The 21,762-nt window shown below is 34.0% G+C and overlaps 4 protein-coding genes and 1 non-coding gene across 5 annotated transcripts; 2 read left to right on the top strand and 3 right to left on the bottom strand.

Annotated features, from left to right (window-relative positions):
• Positions 1–749: 749 nt before the first annotated feature.
• On the bottom strand, positions 750–2,135 carry NAEGRDRAFT_29592 (uncharacterized protein; the record flags this gene model as incomplete). Its single annotated transcript, XM_002682638.1, has 1 exon — positions 750–2,135. The coding sequence occupies one exon, from the start codon at positions 2,133–2,135 to the stop codon at positions 750–752; it is 1,386 nt and encodes a 461-aa protein (XP_002682684.1).
• A 1,901-nt stretch (positions 2,136–4,036) lies between these two features.
• Positions 4,037–7,285, bottom strand: NAEGRDRAFT_61915 (uncharacterized protein; the record flags this gene model as incomplete). The annotated part of the gene is made up of 1 exon (XM_002682637.1): positions 4,037–7,285. The coding sequence occupies one exon, from the start codon at positions 7,283–7,285 to the stop codon at positions 4,037–4,039; it is 3,249 nt and encodes a 1,082-aa protein (XP_002682683.1).
• A 235-nt stretch (positions 7,286–7,520) lies between these two features.
• On the bottom strand, positions 7,521–7,594 carry NAEGRDRAFT_t13. Its single transcript has one exon. It is a non-coding gene; the product is annotated as a tRNA-Arg (tRNA).
• A 177-nt stretch (positions 7,595–7,771) lies between these two features.
• On the top strand, positions 7,772–11,230 carry NAEGRDRAFT_61914 (uncharacterized protein; the record flags this gene model as incomplete). The annotated part of the gene is made up of 1 exon (XM_002682834.1): positions 7,772–11,230. One exon carries the CDS (start codon positions 7,772–7,774, stop codon positions 11,228–11,230), a length of 3,459 nt encoding a protein of 1,152 aa, XP_002682880.1.
• A 348-nt stretch (positions 11,231–11,578) lies between these two features.
• NAEGRDRAFT_61913 (uncharacterized protein) lies at positions 11,579–21,708 on the top strand (the record flags this gene model as incomplete). The annotated part of the gene is made up of 7 exons (XM_002682833.1): positions 11,579–12,017; positions 12,100–12,355; positions 12,415–13,098; positions 13,165–13,946; positions 14,003–14,281; positions 14,319–14,834; positions 14,876–21,708. 7 exons carry the CDS (start codon positions 11,579–11,581, stop codon positions 21,706–21,708), a joined length of 9,789 nt encoding a protein of 3,262 aa, XP_002682879.1.
• Positions 21,709–21,762: the final 54 nt, after the last annotated feature.

Below are 21,762 nucleotides of genomic sequence, written 5' to 3'. Positions count from 1 at the left end.
CCCTTTGCAAAGACAAAAGCAAAAGTGGTTGGAAGTTTTGCAGCAGAGGAACCAAAAGCAAAAGGAAGTGGTAATAGTCAATCATCAGCATCAAGTAACAATAGGAAACAAGAGTCAAAGAAAAGATCTACTACATCGGAGGAAGATTTCACTTCTTATCCTCTTGCGAAGAAGAAACTTGTTAATCCAGCCTCTGCAGGACCAAATCAACCTAATGTGGATAGAGTAGCAAATTCATCTATTAGAGCTTCTCTTCAAGTGGCGGATTCTGTCAAATCATCAGAGAGCAGTGATTCTACCTATTTAAAACCTCTTCCTGCTGGATTTTTTGATATTGCTCCATCGGAGAAGGATCTAAAGAGTATTCGAGATGGATACAAGGAATTGAACAACAAGACTGATGAATTATTTAAAGATAAAGGATTTGCACAACTTGTGAAATCCTCAGTTGTAAAGAAATCTATCAATAGTGCATCGGATAAGAAGAACCCTCTCCCTGCTAAACAAACCAAGACAGAGAAGAATATTGAGGCCCTAGAAAAAGAACAAGATGAAAGAGAGGACTCTGAGGAAATGAAGAGACAAGTGGAAGAGTTTTTAAAAATTGAAGAATTGAAAAAACAAAAAGAATTATTGAAAGGAAAACCCACAAATGGAACAAGTGATGAAGTAGCAAAAGTGGAAAATGATCAATCTGAATCCAGTGATGATGAGCTAGTTATTGATTGGAAAAAAAGAGGAAAATAAGTTTATTCTTCTGTCCCTTGTTCTCTTGGTGTCGTGTTGAATGACGTGTTTGCTCCCAAATGTGACTGCGTCACAACCTTATTAACCTTTGCAAGCTCATTTCTAATCATTTGTTCAACTTCCTCGAATGTACTAACTACCACACTATTCGACCAATATTCTTTGACTTGTTTTGAATATTCCAGTATTGGAGCTGCTTCTTTAAAGCATTTTGCGAATAAAGCCACATACGGATAGGTCACATATTCAATAAAAGAATTTTGACATTTTGTAAAGTTGCACTTGGTTCTGTCCATGAAAGGGCTAACATCCATACCCAACTCTTTTTCCTTATCGCCTTGGATGAAGAATTCTCTTTGTAGCCGAGAGATCCAGGAAAAGTGCAGATAGAGAGGTTTTGAGGTATTTGCAGTGTCGGCCAATTTGAGGCAAAGTTTTAGAACTAGAGACTTTTCAGACATTAAATCAATGTGACCATGTGAAACATCATAAACTGCTTGTAATTGATTCATAAAACTTCCTTGGAATGATAAATCCGTTGCTGATATCAGACCAATTGAAATTTCTCTGATTTGCCTTCTTTGTTTGGCTGATAGTGTTTTCAGAATGTTGTATTTCTCTTGTTGGAGGACTCTGTAGAAGGAGGCAACATGGTGGCTCTCTAATACTGACTTGTCACTATAAGTAATGGCCAAATCAGAGGATGAAAGGATTTGGAATTGATTTGTTGTTCCTGGATGTTGAAAATCGTGCATGGCAGCTGCCAATATGACAGCCAACAATTCCTCATGAGTAAGGAACGGAATCATACCTATCAAATCTAATAGGTACATGAATGTTTGAAGTACGTCAGCAGCATGAATGCTATTGTGGAAGGCATTGTACCCATAGTGAGTTTCAATCTCTCTAAGGAATGCATGCAAGACTTCTCTGTCAATATTGAAATGTTCCAACAATCCAAATCGACGAAGGTAATAGGTAAATATCACATACAGTGGCTTTCCCCTCGATGCTTCATTTAATTCAAACACATCAAAGTCATATCGATCTATACTCTTCAATTTCTCTTCCAATCCAGGGTTACTATCGATTGCATTAATATTCTTGACAGTTGTTTGAAGAGTTTGTTGCTTGAAAACAACACCAACTCTAATGAGATTTGCAATTGTTCTCCACCCAGCCCTTTCCCTTGATTTTGCTCTAGGCTTTACAAATGCGTTCAAGAAGGCTGAAACTTCTAGATCAGGATTTGTATCCTTAATTTCGTCCTCAACAATATCTGAATTCTTAGCTATGGTTTTAATGATGAGAGAAAACTTATTCTTATCGAAGGGAATATCATCTCTTAAAGATAGAAGTGCTTGTAGCTTTCTCAAAAAGACTACCATTTCTGTAGTGGTAATCAAGTCTGGCTCTTCATCAATTGTGACAGTGACAAACTTTTTAGCTGGTTTTACACCTAATTTTTTAACTTTGATAACCTTGGATTCTTCTTGTTCTCCTGACTGTTCCATCGAAAATGAGAGTTTTGGTGGTTCATCCATTTTTGATTTTTCTTCTCTTTTGGTTTCTTTAAGATTTACTAGATCATCTTCAGATTTATCTGATCTCAAACTGTATTCAGGTTCCTCTTCCTCCTCTTCATCTTCTTGTTGTGCATTTGTTCCAACTTCCGTGATAAGTGCCATGGTTGGAATTGTTTGTCTTAGGATATTTGTTTTGTCTTTTCTCGAATTGTGATAACTTCCAAACAGACCAATAATTAATTTACAAATAGTGGAGTGTATCAGCCTATTAGATGGATCAGTTAAATCTGGAACATGCTTTATCAGCTTGAACACTACTGTCTTGTCAATATTGTCAGCTTGATATTTCAAGGTAAGGGATATTTTGATATTGTTATCGGCCGACTCAGGAATAACACTGTAGGTTTGAAATGAGAATGCCAGACCAATCATATCGAGCATTCTTCTATGCCTCTTATAGGGTGGAAGGGAGGCTGCGCTTTCTTCACCAGAAAAGAATTTCTGTAAAAACCTCGGGTATGAAGTTTCATAAATGTAATAATTATTTTTCAAATCAGTTATTATAAAAACCATATCGTCCATATTGCTAATTACCAAGCTCACTAGATGAGCCTTATTTTCAATACAGACATCTCCATGAAAATTCAATAGTTCACTATCTTTGATACTAGTTGAGGACATTAGTGATTGAGTACTATGTGTCTTGTATCCTGTTAGTAGGGTTGATCTGTCATCCAAAGTAACTGCTGGTGACAAGTTATTGTTTACAGACGGAGAAGGAACATCCACAACCCTAGAGTTTGATTTTGATTTTGCTCGATTATTAGTTACTATAGTTGAAGATTCACCAGCAGGAGAGTTTCTCCCAGATTGAAGCATAGAAGCATCAAAAGATTGACGTTGTTGTGTAATTTTAGGAAGTAAATTAGATTCGGAAGGGTTACTATTGGTTTTGTTAGTTCTTGGGTTAGTATTCTTTTTGGAATTTTGTTTGGGCAGGTACGGTTTAAGATCAGTGGTGAGAGAATTTGTTGTGCTGATTGTTATGGTAGGTTCTGGTGGAAGGTTTGAGGTTGGTGTGGATGCTCTCAATGTGTAAGTATTATTAACGAAAGGAAGGGGGCTTCCAACCTTTGCAGGATTTGGTGTATGATCAATGAGAAGATCAATTTTTGATTCATCATCTACAAGAGTCATTTCCACTTGTAGTTTTTGTTTTGAATTTCCTCCTCCCATATTTTGTAAATCGTTTGTATTTCCACTCTGAAATTTTAAATACTTCTATTACTAGTATTATAGTGTCCGAAGTGAGTTTGATGATGATTGCTTAATTCCTATTAACACAATATGAGTTTTTTTGAAACAATCAAAATTTTCCTCATGCAACACAACTCTCCGTAATATTGTTGTTTCTGTTATTGCTATTTGCAAAAAGAGAGTGGTGCCTTAGTAGGAGAGTAAGGTAATTTTCAGTCAGAGTGAGTGGTCAGAAGAGAGTATATGTCTGTTTGGAAGGACTCAGCTGCTGTTGTAGATTTTGATCGATTTTTTTTCCTTTCTCCAACCGTTTTTCTGCAACCGACACTGATAATTAAGGATGTGCTAGTTACCAAATGAAACATATTGTCTAAGGAAGAATCGTGTTTGGACACATTTGAAAATGCAGAAATCTCAATTAGAATTAGAGTCTTTTTAATGCATTCTTATTTGGACAATGTTGGGGCAGTGTACATTGACATTGATTTTATCTGATTAAAAAAAACTCAACTGGACATTACAACTTGTTGCATTTCACTAAATGCACCTGTAGAGTCATAAACTCTTGCCTTAATTGTTAATTGAGAAGAAGATCCATAACCAGGAGGCAACATTACATTGACCTGATTGGTGGAAACTTTTCCAGTTAATGCTTGCCAACTTGAAGTTTTTGCATCATTGAAAAAGAATTGATAGGAGAGTGGTGTATTATCATCCGACCATCCACTACATGAAAGCGTCACAGTGTCAATACCAGATTTACTTTGTAATGGATTGACTGTAAAATAACCTGGTTTAGGTGGAGTATTAATTGCAAGATAATATTCTGAAAAACCATTCAACTTATTCCACTGCGCGTCTAATCTGATGGTATAAAAAGTATCTGGTTGGAGTACTTCACCACGAATGGTTAAAAATGGTCCGGTTATTCCTGATATTGTTGTTTGATCATTCAGAGTAAATCCACTCGTCCTGGAACTCCAAATGTAGGTGACTTCATTTCTAATATCTGGTGGAGAAACTGCTTCTAATGAAACATTCATTCCCAAAGGAACAGATGTTGGAAGGAAATCATTGGTGGCCATCTTGATGAAAACATTCAAAAAGACGTATTCAGCCAATTCCACAACAACTGTTTCAGTCTTGGAACGACGTCCTTTCGAATAGGAAATGGTAAATTGATACAAACCTGCAACCAATGAATTCTCTGCGATTGTGAACATTTTTTCTTGATTCACATTGGCATAGATTTCAGAAATTGGACAAACAGCAAGAACTCCCAAAGGAATACAAACAATTGAGAATTCCTCCTTCTCCAAAGTTTTAGTTGGATCATAGGATTGAGAAAAATCAACAGTCATTGCTTGGTTCACTTTTCCATAGAGGAAATTACCATTTCTTATTTTCAAAACCAATTCACTCTCTTTCAATTTCAATTCAACTGTCACTCGATCAGAATAACCAGTTGAGGACGAGACACTTAATTTGAAACTTCCTTCATTTTGTAGACTTGAAATGACAAGAATTCTATTATAGGATTCTTGTGAAAATTTGGTTGCATTTCCTGAAACTTGTTCCCAATTATAGGAAAAATCTTGATATTTGGCAGGAGAGTAAATTATGGAACCATCATTATTAGAGCATCCTGCAACGCTAATTTGAGGATTAATTACAACTACAGATCCATAAACGAATGATTGAGATAAACCTCCAGGAATATCAATGATTGGAGGAGGAACTGGGATGATTTCGAATGTTACTTGAGTTGAAGCACTTCCAGTTACTGGACTAGAAACAGTTAGTTTGATGCTGTAGGATCCAACAGCTAATTTGGAAGCAGCTATATTGAAAAATGCTTGATTTTCAAAGAGTGATAATTCCCTTCTCAAAACTACCATTGAATTTTCATTTGGAGTTGATGTCACCTCAAATTTGTAACTAATAGATTTCTTATCTGGAGAATATGAAGATGAGGTATCCAATTCTAATCGGGCACATGTTGAGATTTTAGAAGAAACTTTTAGAATTGGAGTTGGGGGATTGTTGGTTGAGTTTGGATCTGTATAGACAGTGACAAGAGCAGAGTTTCCATTTTCAAGTTTGAATTTGAGAATGGATCCAGCATATATGGTATTCCCAAATCCTAAATCAATTACGAAACTATTGGTTGACTTGTCATCCCAATAACATTGAGGAGAGGATCCTAATTCTTTTACAGTTTCGTCAAGGAGAATCGAAGAACAATCTATTTGGGTAGATTTGGATGGATTTGCATATTGAATAGTCAATTTGCTTATTTTCAACATGGCTCTGTCTCCAATCAAGTAGTCACAATTCTTTCCAATCCATTTTGTTGCACACACTTCACAATAGGCACCAGAAAATCTTGGTCCACATAAGCAAGAACCTGTTTGTGAACATTGACCTCTTCCATTACAATTCCTTTCTGGTGAGCATGAGAGAGTACAATTGTCTCCAAAGAAACCAGCACTACATGATTCACAGTATGGAGGAGCATAATTACCGAAACATTTACAAGGATCTACTACAGGAGGGGAGTAGATTGGACCGAATGAAGCTCCATTGAGGTTCATTTCAGAAGATCCTACATTGATAATTGATCCAGAAATGAATGCATTATTAACATTAATTTGACCAACTGTCAGTAAATTACCAGAGAATTTACCACTAATGGAACTACCCATAGCAACTACCCAGAATAGATTATCAACTGTGGCACCATCTAAATATTCAACAGTGAAGCCATAATTCAAATTGGTTTTTAAAATCAAGACAATTCTTCCACTTCCAGAAACAGAAATCTTTCCTCCTCCATTTAACCCTTGTGGGAAACAGTAAGTGCCAGCTTTTAGATTTAAACCTCCACTTGGAATGGATTGTTGCATGGTTTGATCACAATCAAGAGATGAAAATTCTTGATAGAGAGAAATAGCAGAGTTGACCATATTTTTTGAAATGTCATTTCTTACATTCACTTGACCATATGCTGATCTCAAAACTTGAACTGAGAAACCTCCTTCAGTTGCAATACTTCCCTCTAATGTTAAATTTCTGAAATTTTGAGCACGAATTGCACTCCTTGATATTAATTGATAACCAGCAAAGAAGTACTTCACATTATTCTTTGGTTCATTATGTTGTGTACATTCACCTCTACCGTTACAAGTTGTTAATGAGGAACAAACTTGTTCCTTACATTCTGTTCCCCCATAACCTGATTTACAAGAATCACAATTTGCACCAGCCCAAAAACCATACAAAACATCCGAATAACAATTGCATGTATTATTGGCTTTGACACATTCTCCGTGTCCAGAACATGGAATCAACACTGAATTGTTTGATTCTGTATTATTCAGAGTTGAATTTAAACAAGTGAATTGTTCACATCTCTCACCAACAAAACCATCACGACAAGAACAATTATTTGATGCAATGCAATCACCATTACCAGAACAAACACTCTTCACTGAATATTCAACACCAAAACATTGAATGGGAGTACAATGTTCTCCTTCATGGAATGGTTGTTTACATTGTTCACAATTTGGACCTGTATATAAATCGTAACATGTACATGTATCGAGGGCAATACACTCTCCATGATTACTACATTGAACCATCCTTGGATAATTGTTAAAACATGAAATTTCTTGACACTGTTCACCACCATAACCAGGCCTACATGAGCAATGGTTATTGGCTATACACGTTCCGTGTCCACTGCAGACCATTGTATCATTGGAGAGAAAGCCGTGGCAATTAAGGATTTCTTGCTGATGTGATATGTCAATTAATAAAAAGAGGAGTATTACAAGAGAATTCATGGTGAGAATAAAAGATGACGATGGTATTTGCCTCTTAGTTAGGCATGGCAAGTTTTGAACCATTTTTTGTTTTTGATCTTTTCACTTTTTCACCTGCTCTTTCTGAAAACTGTTGATAATCAAAAGAAAAAACATAAAATGATACCGACAATGGGGCTCGAACCCACGACCCCAGGATTAGAAGTCCTGTGCTCTATCCAACTGAGCTATGACGGCTTCACAAATAATTATGAAAATATTCAAATGGTGCATATATCCTTACTGCCTTAATGGTAAAAGTTGTAATGGACTTTCACAAGTCCAAAAAAAGAAACTGTAAATTAAAGTTCCAGAGCCCACTTAGAAAAGCACAAGGAATTGGCGGCTTATAAAAGCAGTTTAACAGTTAAAAAAATGAAATCATCACAACTAACAATTAAGCCTTTTCTATTTATTATCATCGCTTGCTTAGTCTTACTCCTAAATTTAGAGACAACATTTACATCATCGACAGATAAAACTCTGCAGACGAATGATATATCATCACGAATTAACAAAATACTTCATTCGGAGAGATTGGTGCAAAACACCAACGATTCAATAAGTAGCAATGAAACCAGTGTGGTGAACAGTACAATACCGACAAGTAACAATCAAACAATTCAATCATCGACTAATTGTTTAACGTTTCCATGTTGGAATGGAAATTGTGTGGAAAATGAAAGTTGTTCTTGTTTTTATGGATGGGTTGGAACCTATTGCAATAGTACTCTAACTTGTTATGGTAAGAGTTATAATAACCCAACAGTGTGCAGTGGTTTTGGAAAGTGCAACTCTCCAAATAATTGTTTGTGTAATGAAGGATATTCTGGATATACTTGTAAATATTACTATTGCAATTCAACTCTCTATAGTAACACATCTTATGTCTGTAATGGGAGGGGATCTTGTCTTCAACCTGATAAATGCCAATGCAAAAATGGTTACAATGGAACTTTTTGTGAATTTGAACAACAAAGACCTATTGCTATGCTTTCTTATACATTAACTGAATTTCACAAATGCCAACCTATAGTTATTAATGGAGAAATGAGCACACCTTCATATGGAAATCCTTTTATTTATATTTGGACTATACAACACAAAACTAAAACAAGTTATGTGAAACAATACTCAACACCATTTCTCAACCTTACAACCACAGAAGTTACAGTGTATGGAAGCTTCGATCTTACCCTCACGGTTAAAGATGCTATTACTGGAGTTTTGAGTATTCCAAAGACTATTACTGTTGTGAATTTGGGTTTTCCTCCACCTGCTATAGAAATTGTTGGAAAGAATAATAGAACTCTCGCCACCACAGACGTTCCAACAATTTTCAGAAAACAAATTACCAACTTGGATTATTCCTGCGTGGCAAAGCAAGAATACAATTTTACAATTTCATGGAAACAAATTTATGGACCTTTTGTAGATTTTACAACAGATACATATTCTAATTTACAAATCAATAGACTGTACTCTTATGGTAATCAAAAGTATGTCTTTAGAGTTGGAACACCTGCATTTGATGGATCATTTTACTTTTATGATGATTTAGAGATAACAACCTACTCTCCTGAACTTCAGTTAAGAGTAATTCAATATTTGGTATCAGCAACAACAGCCCACATTGAAGTGGAGTATTATGATCCCGATATGTTAAATACCCAAAGTAGTACATGGACATGGTCATGCGATCCAGCATGTTCTACAACCTTACAAACAGCATTGAATAGTTATGGTAAAACACAATCCACCTCATTCGATCTCACTAAGGACATTGTTTTAACCAGTTCTTCATTCATTCTCACTTTAATGGTTGTGAAAGGTTCACGAACAGCAACATCTTCTATTGAAATGGTACTTTCAGACAAACCAGTTATCAGTGTCATAGATACGGTTCCTAAAAGAACGACCATAACAACAGATGAAGCATTTGTCTACCAAATTTATTCTCAGTCAATGTTAGATACAATCTCATCGAGGAAGTGGTCTTTGAATGGTGTCGAGTTAAGTGATCAATCTTCAACTCCTTCTACGAGTGATTTTGTCATTTTTCCTGCATATTCTTTAACAGATGGTACTGACAACATGTTAGCAGTAACAATTGCAGATTCTAGTGGAAGGCTTGCAACAACCTCTTATTCTTTCAAAGTTGCAAAGAATCCAACTCTGTGTTCTTGCCAAATTCAACAATCTACTGGTATCTTTATGGAAACAAAGTTTAGTTATGTTTGTGACTCATCATGTTTAAAAAATCAAACACTGGATATAGTTTATGGTTTCTTGGAAGAAAGGACATTTACCAAAATTCCTCTTTCAGTCCTGGGAGAGACTTATTCAGCAGTTCTTCCTCCTCCATACGCAGGGAATGAACTTTCACTCTTTTTGGATGTTGTTAACACTAAAACTATGGCCAAAATTGGAATTACTTCTAAAGTGACCATCCTTCCAATGTCTTTTGAAAAGAATATTTTGGAAAAAGTTTCATTTTGGACTGATCTTTACTCAAATTCTGAAGGAAATTGGAATTTAAATCTCTACACTGCCAGTGCTATTGTGAGGTCAATTTCAGCCAATATGAATAACCCAAATAGAACTACTTGTATGAACGGTGTTGTGAGTGAAGGTGTTTGTACATGTATTGAAGGATATTATGGATCAGATTGTTCAATGAAAATTGCCGATTTCAAAGAACTTCAAGATAATTTGGTCAGTTTAATGTCAGACTTGAAAACTGCTCTAATTATGCACCCAGATCCAAACATTTACCATTTACATTTGATTCTTGTTGCCATTGATTCAATGTTGAGAGATTATACCTCTGTGGCAACAAGTGTTGTATCCAACACTATTTCCCTTCTCGATAAAACACTCACCAGAATGACTGAAACTCAAGAAATCATTCCATCAAAAAATGTTCAATTACTGATCCACTACTCTTTAGAATCAATGTTCAAATATTTTGAGTGGAGATCATTCAGAGGTGAAGAAGACAATATGATATCTGCTGTGGCCCTAGCAAAAAAGTCTTCTAGATTCCTAATGAGAAACAAAATTATTGGAACTGATCCATCCCAATTCATTTCCACAACATTTAGATTAGTTTCAGCAAAGGTACCAAGATTACAATACAAGGGAATCAAAATTGACTTGGGAGAAGATTCATCTGTTTCATTTATTGGCGATGTTTTCCCAAAGGCTTTTTCTAAAAGCAATATTGTTTATTCAGTTTTGACAACAAAGGACATTTTTAAAATTGCTGATAGAATGACCATTACCGAAAGTGGATTTATCATTACACCATATGTTATTTCACCATTCTCAATTTCTTTAGATTTTGGAGAAGATAACATTAATAATAATATGGTAGACTACTCTACCATTGTTTATACATTCCCATTGAGAAACATTTCAGATTCATTCAATTATTCGAAAACTTATTGTGCCTACTATGATCAGGCTTTGAAAGTTGTGTTTGGTTGTAGTGTCAAAGCCTACACAGGAACATCAATTAGTTGTACCTGTAACAAGTTGGGTAATGTTATATTGATTGGACAAATGAAAGCAACAACCACCTATTCATTCGATTGGACTCTTTTAGGAGTAGTTGCCATTACAATTGTTGGAGCAATCTTGTTGGTGTGTTGTTGCATTATTGTGATAATTCTTATTGTAATTGCAGTGTATTGTCGGAAGAGATACAGAGTTGAGGATGAAAAATCACAAAAGATTAAGGTGGCAGAAACTAGATATGCTCGTTCCATGATGAATATTCCACTTGCTAATGGTCAGTCAACATATTCTATGGCAGCAGCTGCTAATTATTGAAGAATAATATCTTATGATTTCTATGTGAAAAGAGTTTAATCTCTCTGTGGTGGTCGGATTGAAAATAAATCACACAATTCACTCCTTTGAAAATTGAATGTAACACCACTTATTTGCAGCTAATTCACCAATTCCATCGTTGTTCGGTCTAAATTGTCCAATTCATTTCACACAACAAGTTAGGTCTCCTGTTTGGATAACCTCATTAAAAAATCATCATTTGTTAACCTCCTTCATTCACTCGGTGTGTGTGTTGTTATTTAAATCGGATATTGTCGTGTAACACATACTCTTCAATTGTTGAGTGACATTATTTTGTGGTGATTATTAGTACACACTCTCATCATCATGAATACTATCACTACTGACAACAACAATGATAATCAGAGGAGAAGATCCTCCATGTTAGGTAACAGTGCTGATGAAACAACACCCTCCTATTTAACATTTAATTACAACAATAACAACAATAACAACAATAACGATAATAACATTATTAATAATAACAATGATATTTCACCATCATTATTAGATGATGATTTGATAATGGATGATAGTAAATCGGATATTCTCTCAACAATACAAACTACTACAAGTGGTGGTGGTATTAGAGGAGGAGGAGACATTGACATTGCTGATGATCAATCAAGTATTGAACAAAGTCAAACATCGTTCAATGCTTTGGACCAAATGACAAATTTAACAGATGAAGTTATTGGAAAAACACTTGTATTAGAAATTATATCTATCATTATTTGTGTATTGTTTTACTTGTCATTATTAGTGTGTATGTATTTGTTATTTTAACTTTTAAATATATTATAATTAATTGATATATTACAATTTATTTAATATTACAATAATAATAGCTTTTGCTATTAGACCATCATTTATTAATTTAACATACATGTTAATATTCTTTTTACACAATTTAACACCAAGTTTTTATCCATATTTTCAAAAAGTTGGAATTAACAGAATTTGGATGATGATTCCGAGATTTAGTACATTGTCAATATCTTTACTTGTTTCTATTTGTTATTTTATTGGTACTATTGTTGTCAGTGTTGTTTCTATTAATGATAATTATTTGACAGATGTTTTGACAGATATTGGATTTGTGAGGTTTGTTTTCATTATGTTATCATATTAACAACAACAATTACTATGTATTTAATTAACAGTTTGAAAGGGAAAGACATTTCATTCATTCTAATTCATGTCATTCCAGATGCTCTTGTTATTATTTTCTCATTTACTTGTTTTATTTTCCTTTCAGTTTTATGGAGAAGAAGATTAAAATTAGAAAAGGAAGGTGTTTCTTTAAAAATTAAGAAAGTAACACCGTCAACTTTTAAATCTTCCCTTATTAATATGAGTGGTAAAGTAGAAACTGTTAAATCCACTGATACAGGAATAACAACAATTGATATTGGAGAAGGTCAGAATGAAACCATGTATGCCATGCAAGTGGATGATGTTGTGACAACTAAGGTTTCTACTTCTAATACTAAATTGGATGATTCAGCTTTGAAGAAACAACAAATTGAATCAATTCCTAAAGTTAAGGGAGCTACCATGTACATGTGGGATTTACCTGGTGTTTTTACTAAACATCCAAAGCTCTTGACATGTTCTGTACAAGAATTGAAAACTTCAGTAACTCATGTTGGATCAATGCCTCCAAAGGAAAAGACTGAAAAGAAACATGTCAATATTCATGAATTGAAATTGATTATATTCGCACTCTTTTTGATGATTACTGCAAGTTTTTATCCAAGTTTTGTAGGAATTCCTTATTTATTATTGAGTTTTTTAATTATTACACTTGCCAGTTTTGGTAGCTTGAAGACTTTTATTTCAATTGGGTATGTTTATTTTAAATTTAATATATAATTATAATAATTTTCATAACTATTACAATTCATCATTAGATTATTTATATTTACACAAGTTTATTCTATACTCTTGCTCATTTTCTACTTTTTAACACGTTTCCAAACCAATTCAATCTCCTCAACTGGTTACTTTTCTAAAATGATTTTACAAAATCCGTATGGTAAAATGGCTGGATTTTTTGATATTGATGGTAATTTGAAATCATTTGAATTTTTCAAAAAGTTCTACACTGGATATGTTTTCATCACATTTGTTCTAATTACATTCATCTTGGCTTGTAACTTTGTTTGTCAATATATTGCAAAAGTTTTACAAGAAAGAGAACTACAAAGACAAGTTAAAAAGTTTTTAACACTTTTGCCAACCATGATTTCTAATAAGGAAGATTTGGATACAAACTCTGAGGAATATCTTCAGGATTTGTACTATAAATCTGAAGAGAGAAGATTAATAGAAATTGATGAACACACTTCAATGGGTGGAATTGCAGGTGGTGTACATTCCATTTATGAATCATCTTACAAGTTTAGAATGTTCTTATATGAACAATTGCAAAAGTTCATTCTCTATGCATTGATGATTGCATTGATTTGTATCATTTTGTCCGTTCCAAGTTTGTGTTCACTTCCCTATTTACTTTTCCTTTATCTTGGTATGGTTTTATCACCAGGACCAAGATTTGAAACCAATAAGGTCATGGTAATTCTGTTACCTTTCTGTTTCATTTATAGTTTGCTTTATATTTGTGCTCAATATGTTTTCCAAATGCCAAATTTTGCATCATACATTCCACAAACCACAGAAATGTCAGCAAATGGTATGTTTTAATTGTAATTATTTATTTAATTTTTCACATACTACTTTTACTAAAAGAATTTAATCCATCTGGAAGTGGAGGAGTATTGTTTTATCCTCTTCAAGGAATTCTCTATAGAGCCATTGTAGGAACAACTGTTGGAGCTTTTTTAACAGATGTTAGTGATAGTGGTAGATCTATTGTTCTTGTTGCAGTCATTTTTGGTCAATTAATCTTGTCCTTATTTATGGGGTTGACTGTAAGAGTTAGTGCTGTATCCAAGCTATTGAAGAGACATAAAAAAACAGTATCAACAAGTAATACTGCTGCTGCTTCGACTGGTTCTCAACGAAAAGGTATGTTTTCTTATTCAAATACTCGAATAACGTTTAGCATTTTTAAAATCTACAAAATATTGGTTCCACAAACGTTCTATCAATAATAACTATGGAATGGATGATACAGCTCCCCTTGTTCCAAATGATTCTGTTAATAGTAACAGATCAACTTCTATGGATATTAAACGTAGATCCATCTATTATACCAATGAGGAAGATAGTGATTTGGATGTTATAATGTCTCCTGCAATGGGTGATCAATCTATTCATGATTCAGTATTCTCAGATTCTATTAGAGACCCAACTAATGTTGACATGACTGAATTGGATAAAATCAATGATGAAGCAGACAATAATTTGGGAGAGGTTGAGTGTGAACCACAAAATACATCTAAAAGAGTTTGGGTTAAGATCAAGTTGATTTTACAAACTATTAAGATTATACTCTTTGACTATATTTGGAAAGTATTGCTCATTCTCTTTGTGAGAAACAGTTTCTATTTGAGTTTGATTGTTTGCTACTTTGCCGATTTGACATCTGAAAATGCTGATTTACTTCATGCTATTTATTGTAAGTTACTTTTTCACACTGTGAATTTAACATTTTCCAAGTAATATTTTGTGCTGTCTATTTCATTTTCCCATCCTTTGCAAGAAAAACATGGATTTTATTAGTTCTATATTGTCAATTTGTTATTCTTGCCTTGTACTTCTTCAATGTGTGGTACGCACCTGAAGTTGTTGATTTACCGTATGAAATTATAGGTTTTAATCCATCATTTATTACAATTGAAAATCAAATTAGTACAAGTAGTTTTGGAGTGTTTTGGAAAGGACTTATTTGGCACATTTTCATTCTAACATTGACCAGTATTCAATATCATATTTCAAATGTAAAGACAGTTGGTAATGTGAATGTTAATACTAGTTTTGATCAATGGGATATGTTTACAAAAGAAAAGAATCCATACTTGCACACATTCTTTGAAAAATTAATTCTTGTTTGGGATAAGATCTTTTTAGAAACTGAATTGTTAAACTTTTTAGGAACTTTGGCAAGTTATTTTGCAGTCTTTTTGGTAATTTTCCTTCAAGAAGAAGCATCATTTATTGGATTCATATTCCTAATGATTGTTATGGCATGTTTCTGTTTAAATGTTCTCTCAGTTCACAATTCAAATTCCACAAAAGCTGGTTACAGATTATTCCAATTCTTTGTTGGCTTGTGGTACGTCTTTGTTTTCTATTCTACTTTGGTATTTGTTGTAGAGTATGCTTATCAATTCCCATCCCTGTACGCCTACATTCAAAGTATCTTGCCAGAAGTTGAAAGAGCAAAGCAACTTATCAGAGAACATGAATTGGACAAGTCAATTGAAATTCCTTCATATTACGGATATCTTACCCCAAAGAGCATTGGTCTATACAAGTACCAATACAAGAATGTCAGTTTACTTCCTTTCACGATCATTGCCATATTGACTATTGTTCAATTGAAATATTTCCAATTTGTTATTGGCAGAAGAAGACAAAGAATCAAGACAGTGCAGGAACAAGAAGAAATTAGAAAGAAAGAACAAGAACAAACTATTCCAAATCAACCACAGCAACAACCACCTACTACTACTACTGGTCCAACACACATTCATGAACATACACCATCATTGATGGACGAAATTGTTGAAACTATTCAAGAATCATCTCATGTGAAAATTGAGAAACAAATTATATTCAGTGAGCAAATAGATTCACTCCTATTGGAATGCTTCTTGGTCATGAAACGTTTCTGTGTTATGCATACTCCTAAATTGTTGATTATTTTCCTCTTCTTGGCTTCCAACTTTAATCCAAATATTATTGGTCTGATTTATTTGGTTTTAGTTCTTGTATTTGCTCCTGCACCTGTTATTGCTAGTAAGATTTGGTTCTTGATAGCTCTCTACAGTGGATTTATCATGACAATCAAGTATATTTATCAACATCCATTCTTTACAAATGGTTTGTGTGATAGTGCATTGGGAGCAATTGTTCAACATCAAGTTGAGAATTTTGGTCGTTCCACTGGTGTTTGTACTTGGTTGGGTTATATTGGACTTGAAGATGCTAGATCAACAGAAGGACATCACATTGGAAATGTATTGTGGTCTAGTTTATTGGTATTTGTTGCATCTCTCCTCCAAAAGGTTACCTATCGTTGGGAGAGATCCATGAAGAGTAGAGGTCTCTATGATGAGGGATGTTTATTCATAGAGGCAGAAGTTAATGTTAAAAGCAAGAATGATCCAATGGCTAGTTTTGCTCAAAAGTTGAGACCTTCATCATCAGCTGACAAGAGAAAATCCAAGGCGAGAAATAGAAATACCATCTATATCAGTAGAGAGGAATTTGAAAAGATGAACTTTGATGAAGATCATCCAACTGATTTAACTGAAGAAGAAAACTTTAAATCCTTCTACAAGAGAAAGATTATCAAGTTTTTACGAAAGCTATTCTCATCTTTCAAATATTATTGTAATCACTTTTATGATGATTATGGATTTGAAATTTCTCTCTTTACTCTATTGTTAGGATCACTTTCATTGATTCAAACATTGTGGGGATTCATTTATTTGATTGTTTTTGGTGTTTGTTTCTTTACTGGAAAGAATAGTACAATTTTGAGAAGAGGATGGATCTTTTTAGTAATGGTTGTTGAAATTAACATGTTAATTCTCTTCTTCTTTAGATTGCAAATAGTTCGTTCAATGCAATTTTACGAAGCCATGATGAATATTCCAATATTTAGCAAGTATATTATTCTCAATTTGACCTCTACATCTGGAGGAGTAATTAGCAATACGTACATTGTAGTCATTCTCTACTTGATGATGTTCTTTATGGCCTTGCAGGCACGAGTATTCTTCAAAGGAATGTATGCAAGATTGCAACATATTGAAGTTTCTCAACCTGAAAAACTTCCAAAACGTGAGAGAGGTGAAATTGTTTCATCCTTCCTTTCCAGAACCCAGAAATTAGATAATGCACTTATTGTCCACTTGGATACAAGCAGTTTAATCAAACGTAACATTGAAACAGGAAAAATTCAAAAAATCAAAGACTTTACAACACCAGATCAACAAAAGAAATTGTGGAATTGGATCAAGTTGATAGTTTATAGATTCTTTTGTTTTATAGTCTTGATTGTCATGTTTATTGATGCAGCCATCGATTCAAATGTTATCAAATTAGGTCAAATGATTCTCTGTTTATTCTATTTGAACTTGTTTAATAGATTGTATTGGAGAACAGTTCCATTCTGGAGAGGAATTGGTATTTTTTATTATTTAACATTTGTAATTGATGCAATTTATCAAATTCCAATTGTATTGTTGGGAGATCCTATTAATTGGGGTAACGAAAATGATACAAGTGGTTGGGTAAAGAATGTTTGCCTCCTATTTGGTCTTAAAGCAAGAGGCCTTGAAAGTTTTACCACCGAAATTATTGTAGTCTGCCTCTATTACTTGCAAATTTTATTATTCGAAAGTGAGGATTACATTCATTTCATTAATTTACTATACAGAGAAAGTCAAGAACGGGCCACCAAGTACAGAAGAAATCAAGCTTATAGAGCTGCTCAAATTTTATCAAGGTTTGCAGAGGGACTCTTTTCAGAAAAGAGAAGAGATGCCAACCGACAAGCACTCAGAAGTTTCCATGAAGTGAACAAGGATTCTGATTTCCAAAGTTTCTACAATAGAAAGCACATGCTCAAAGAAGAATATGAAAAGGTAGTCAATGCATATGCCAAGAATTCAGAAAAGATTGAAAGAGAACGCGCTATTTTAGCACTTGCAATGAGTGATTTATTGGATTTGGAGAATAAGGAATCAGCCAAGATTAGAAAAAAGATTGTCTCTAACCTGAATAAGGAAGAACAATTAATGAAAAAGTGCTTGAAGAAGGCAGAGCATAAATTCCAGAAAAAGATGAGAGAAGTCGTTTCAACTTTGGAGAATTTACAAAATTACAAGAGCTCCACTCTAGTAGTTGATAATTCAGCAAAGAGAAGACCTGTGCATTTCGAGCGTGGTCAGTTGGATCTTCCATCTGATCCAAACCAAGAATTCCTTCCAAGTAATATTTCTAAAGAGGAGGTTCAAAAGGTAATGAAGAATATCCTTTCCAAGATTGTTCCACATGATAGAATTGTTGCTCTTGGCGATGTTTTAGGTGCACCATCTTCAAAATTGGAACAACAATTGAATATTATATCCAAACATGCTAGAAATGACTCTGTCAATGAGGCATTGAGTAAGGTCATTCAACAAGTTGCTCCAGAAATTGCTCAAGAAGGTTCTCAAGAAAATAAGAAAGAGGAATCAACTCCAAAGTTACCTCTCCTATTTAGAGCAAAGAGTTTACTTGCTGTAGTATTTGCCAATGTTGGTCACTACGCTTACATGTTAACTGATTTGATTGTTAATCGTATTCAAATATTTATTGGAATTGCTTGGATGGATGAATTGGAAATTAAGAAGAAATATAGAGTTAATTTGGATGAAATTATTGCAGATGCCATCAATGAATACATTGAAGAAAAGGAAGAGGAGTGGAAGAAGAAGAATGAAACTACCACCACTACTGAAACACTTGTTGAATTGGAGCAACAACCTGAAGATGAAATTAAATTAACAGAAGATGAAAAAGAAAAGGAGGAAAAGGAAGATCAAGCTGATATTCCAAATCTCAAATCAAAAGAATTTACAACACAAGAGTTGAATGATTTATTACAACTCAAACTTGAACAATCCAAAGTTCATCCCGATATGAAAAAGAAACCATTCAATTGGGTTCCAATTGTATTGAAATTGAAACAATTACTCGTAGCCCTTACCAAACTATTCTTCAGCAATACGGATGTCATTTGTTACTTTGCCATGTTGGTTAATTTACTCTATGCTCCAACTTATTTCAATACGGCCTTTACGTTCTTTTCATTGACATATGCAGCCATGCAATATCCATATCCTCACAGATACTTTTGGGAACTCATGCTTATATTGGCTCAACTATTGATTAGTGTTCAATATATTTTATATCTAGTACAATCTGGTTTACCTGACAATCTCAAATCAACTGAATCTGATCCAGCAATTTTCTTATTGGGATGGCAACCAAGTACAGCTCTATTGGCTGATATTGTCATGTACTTGTTAATTATGCTTGCAATCTTTTTCCATCGTGAAATTACTAGAAATCGTGGAGAATGGAAGACCAATTCGAGAAAGAAGAGATTATCTGCAGCTGCACTTGCCTCTGCCAATCAACAAGAAAATAACACTACACAACAAGATAATCCAATTATTACAACCACAAATGCTACCATTGAACCAAGAGATGATCAAATGATTTTACCATCCAATTCACAAATTCTCACCAATACTACTACTACTACTGGAAGAAATAGAGCCAACACAGCAACATCTGTCGAGCTAGTAACCAATGATATCATGACTGCAACACCTCGACCATCCAATGCAACAAACAATGAGGAGAAGAAAGAGTCCAAAAAGACTGTCAAATTCAATGTTCAACAAGAAGAAGATAAGAAAGGTAAAAAGGATAACAGTGAAAAGCCAAATATTTTCAGAAGAGGACTATCCAAGTTTATTAATCATTTTAAGGGTTTAACAAATGATCAATTCAAACTTGGTATAGATTATTATGTTGTAACTGTTGCAGTTGAAATTTTGGCATTTGTCTTTTTCTTCTTTAGTTTCTCTAGTATGAGTGGTAGAGCTGCCGATGAAACATTGGGAGCAATCAAATCTAATGAGCTCTCTGGAACATTTGTCATTATTCTCTTCCTATTCTTTATTGAAATTTGTATTGAACGTGTATTGTACTTGTTTGCCACTGCAACTGGCAAGTTGATATTCCACTTTTTAGTTGTATTAATTTATCATATTGTTTACATTGCCTTCTTTGTTGAAGTTTCCAGAAATCAGAATACTATTGGTTTGGTACTCCTCAAGATTTTATTCTTTATCAAGTGTGTTTATCTCTTTTTGGGATGTTTACAAATCAGAACTGGCTATCCAAAGAGAAGATATACTCAATTCTTTACCAAGTCTTACTATTACATTGCTCAATACGTCTATTTAGTTTACAGAGCAATTCCATTCGTATTTGAATTGAAGACCTTGTTGGATTGGACATTTATTGATACTACATTGACTTTTTATGAATATTTGAAATTGGAAGATGTCTATAGTCAACTTTATAAGAGAAAATGCGACTTGGAGTATAAGATTTTACAAGGTAAAGGATTTGGTAATCGTATTTTCCTTACTACAAAGGCAACAAGTGGTCTTTTGCTATTTATTGTCTTTGCCATGATTATCTTCTTTCCATTATTGTTCTATTCAACTGCCAATCCTGCTCTCAGTTATAACACTGTGAATAGTATTCAATTTTCAATTGGAATTGAAGGTTTTGAGCCATTCTATCAGAATGAATATTTCAAAGTTAATCCAGAAAAGAGTTTGGAAACCTTTGTTGATTTCTATGACGGAAATGGATTGAAATTATTCCCTAATTATGATCCTACTTTTTGGATTCAAAACTTTACACTTGCTCCATATTCAGAAAGGTATTGGCTCATTTCAACACCAAGTAGAATGAGTATGGTGGAAGCATTGGCCAATGAGACACTTGCACTCAACTTGACAATGAGTTTACTTGTGAAAAGAAGTGGTCCATCCACTCAATTGGAATTGGAAACTCGGCAAAGTATTGTATTGAATGCTTGGAAACGAAAACAATTGGCTCAAATGATTAATTATAATGTTTCCAAAGTCAATTCTGAAAATTTGAAAGAGAGCATTGATATTCCACTCTCTTACAATCCATACATGATGAACAAGTACTCGGCGCTTGCTACTGCCACAGTTATGGAAAGTCGATACTTGCCAAATTGTTCTCTCACTGTAACAAATGTTTACAACTCGTCGAGGACTGAACTTGTGCATAATCCACCAGGATTTGTCTCTTGGTTCATGTCATGTACACAACCAACAAAGTTCTATCCCTTGGAAAAGAGTGGTAATTTGAAGAGCATAACTGGAGGTCCTTTCTTTTTTATTCAGAGTACTAATATTGTAGCAGCTGATTCTGTCATTTCTGCCATCAGTAGTTTTGGTATTATTACCTTCTATACATCTTTTGTGTTGGCTGTAGCTCAGTTTGTTCGTTTATACAGCAGTAATCTTGTTGGAAGAATTACATTTGAAGATTTGGACAATGTAGATTTGATTTTATGTTATTGTCAAGATATTTACAAGGCAAGAGAGGATAAGGATTTGGCAATGGAAGAAACCATGTTTGTAAACTTGTTAAGAATATTCAGATCCACCGAATTGCTACAAATTTGGACTCGGGATGCAAAGAAAAATTGGATTTAAGTAAATTTAAATTGTCAATTTCCTCACATTGCCTTTTATTTCTGAGCCTTGCCA

Source organism: Naegleria gruberi, assembly GCF_000004985.1.
Source record: "Naegleria gruberi genomic scaffold NAEGRscaffold_2, whole genome shotgun sequence".
NCBI classification, from domain to species: Eukaryota; Heterolobosea; class Eutetramitea; order Acrasida; family Naegleriidae; genus Naegleria; species Naegleria gruberi.
This window is presented reverse-complemented; position numbering and strand designations above follow the sequence as displayed.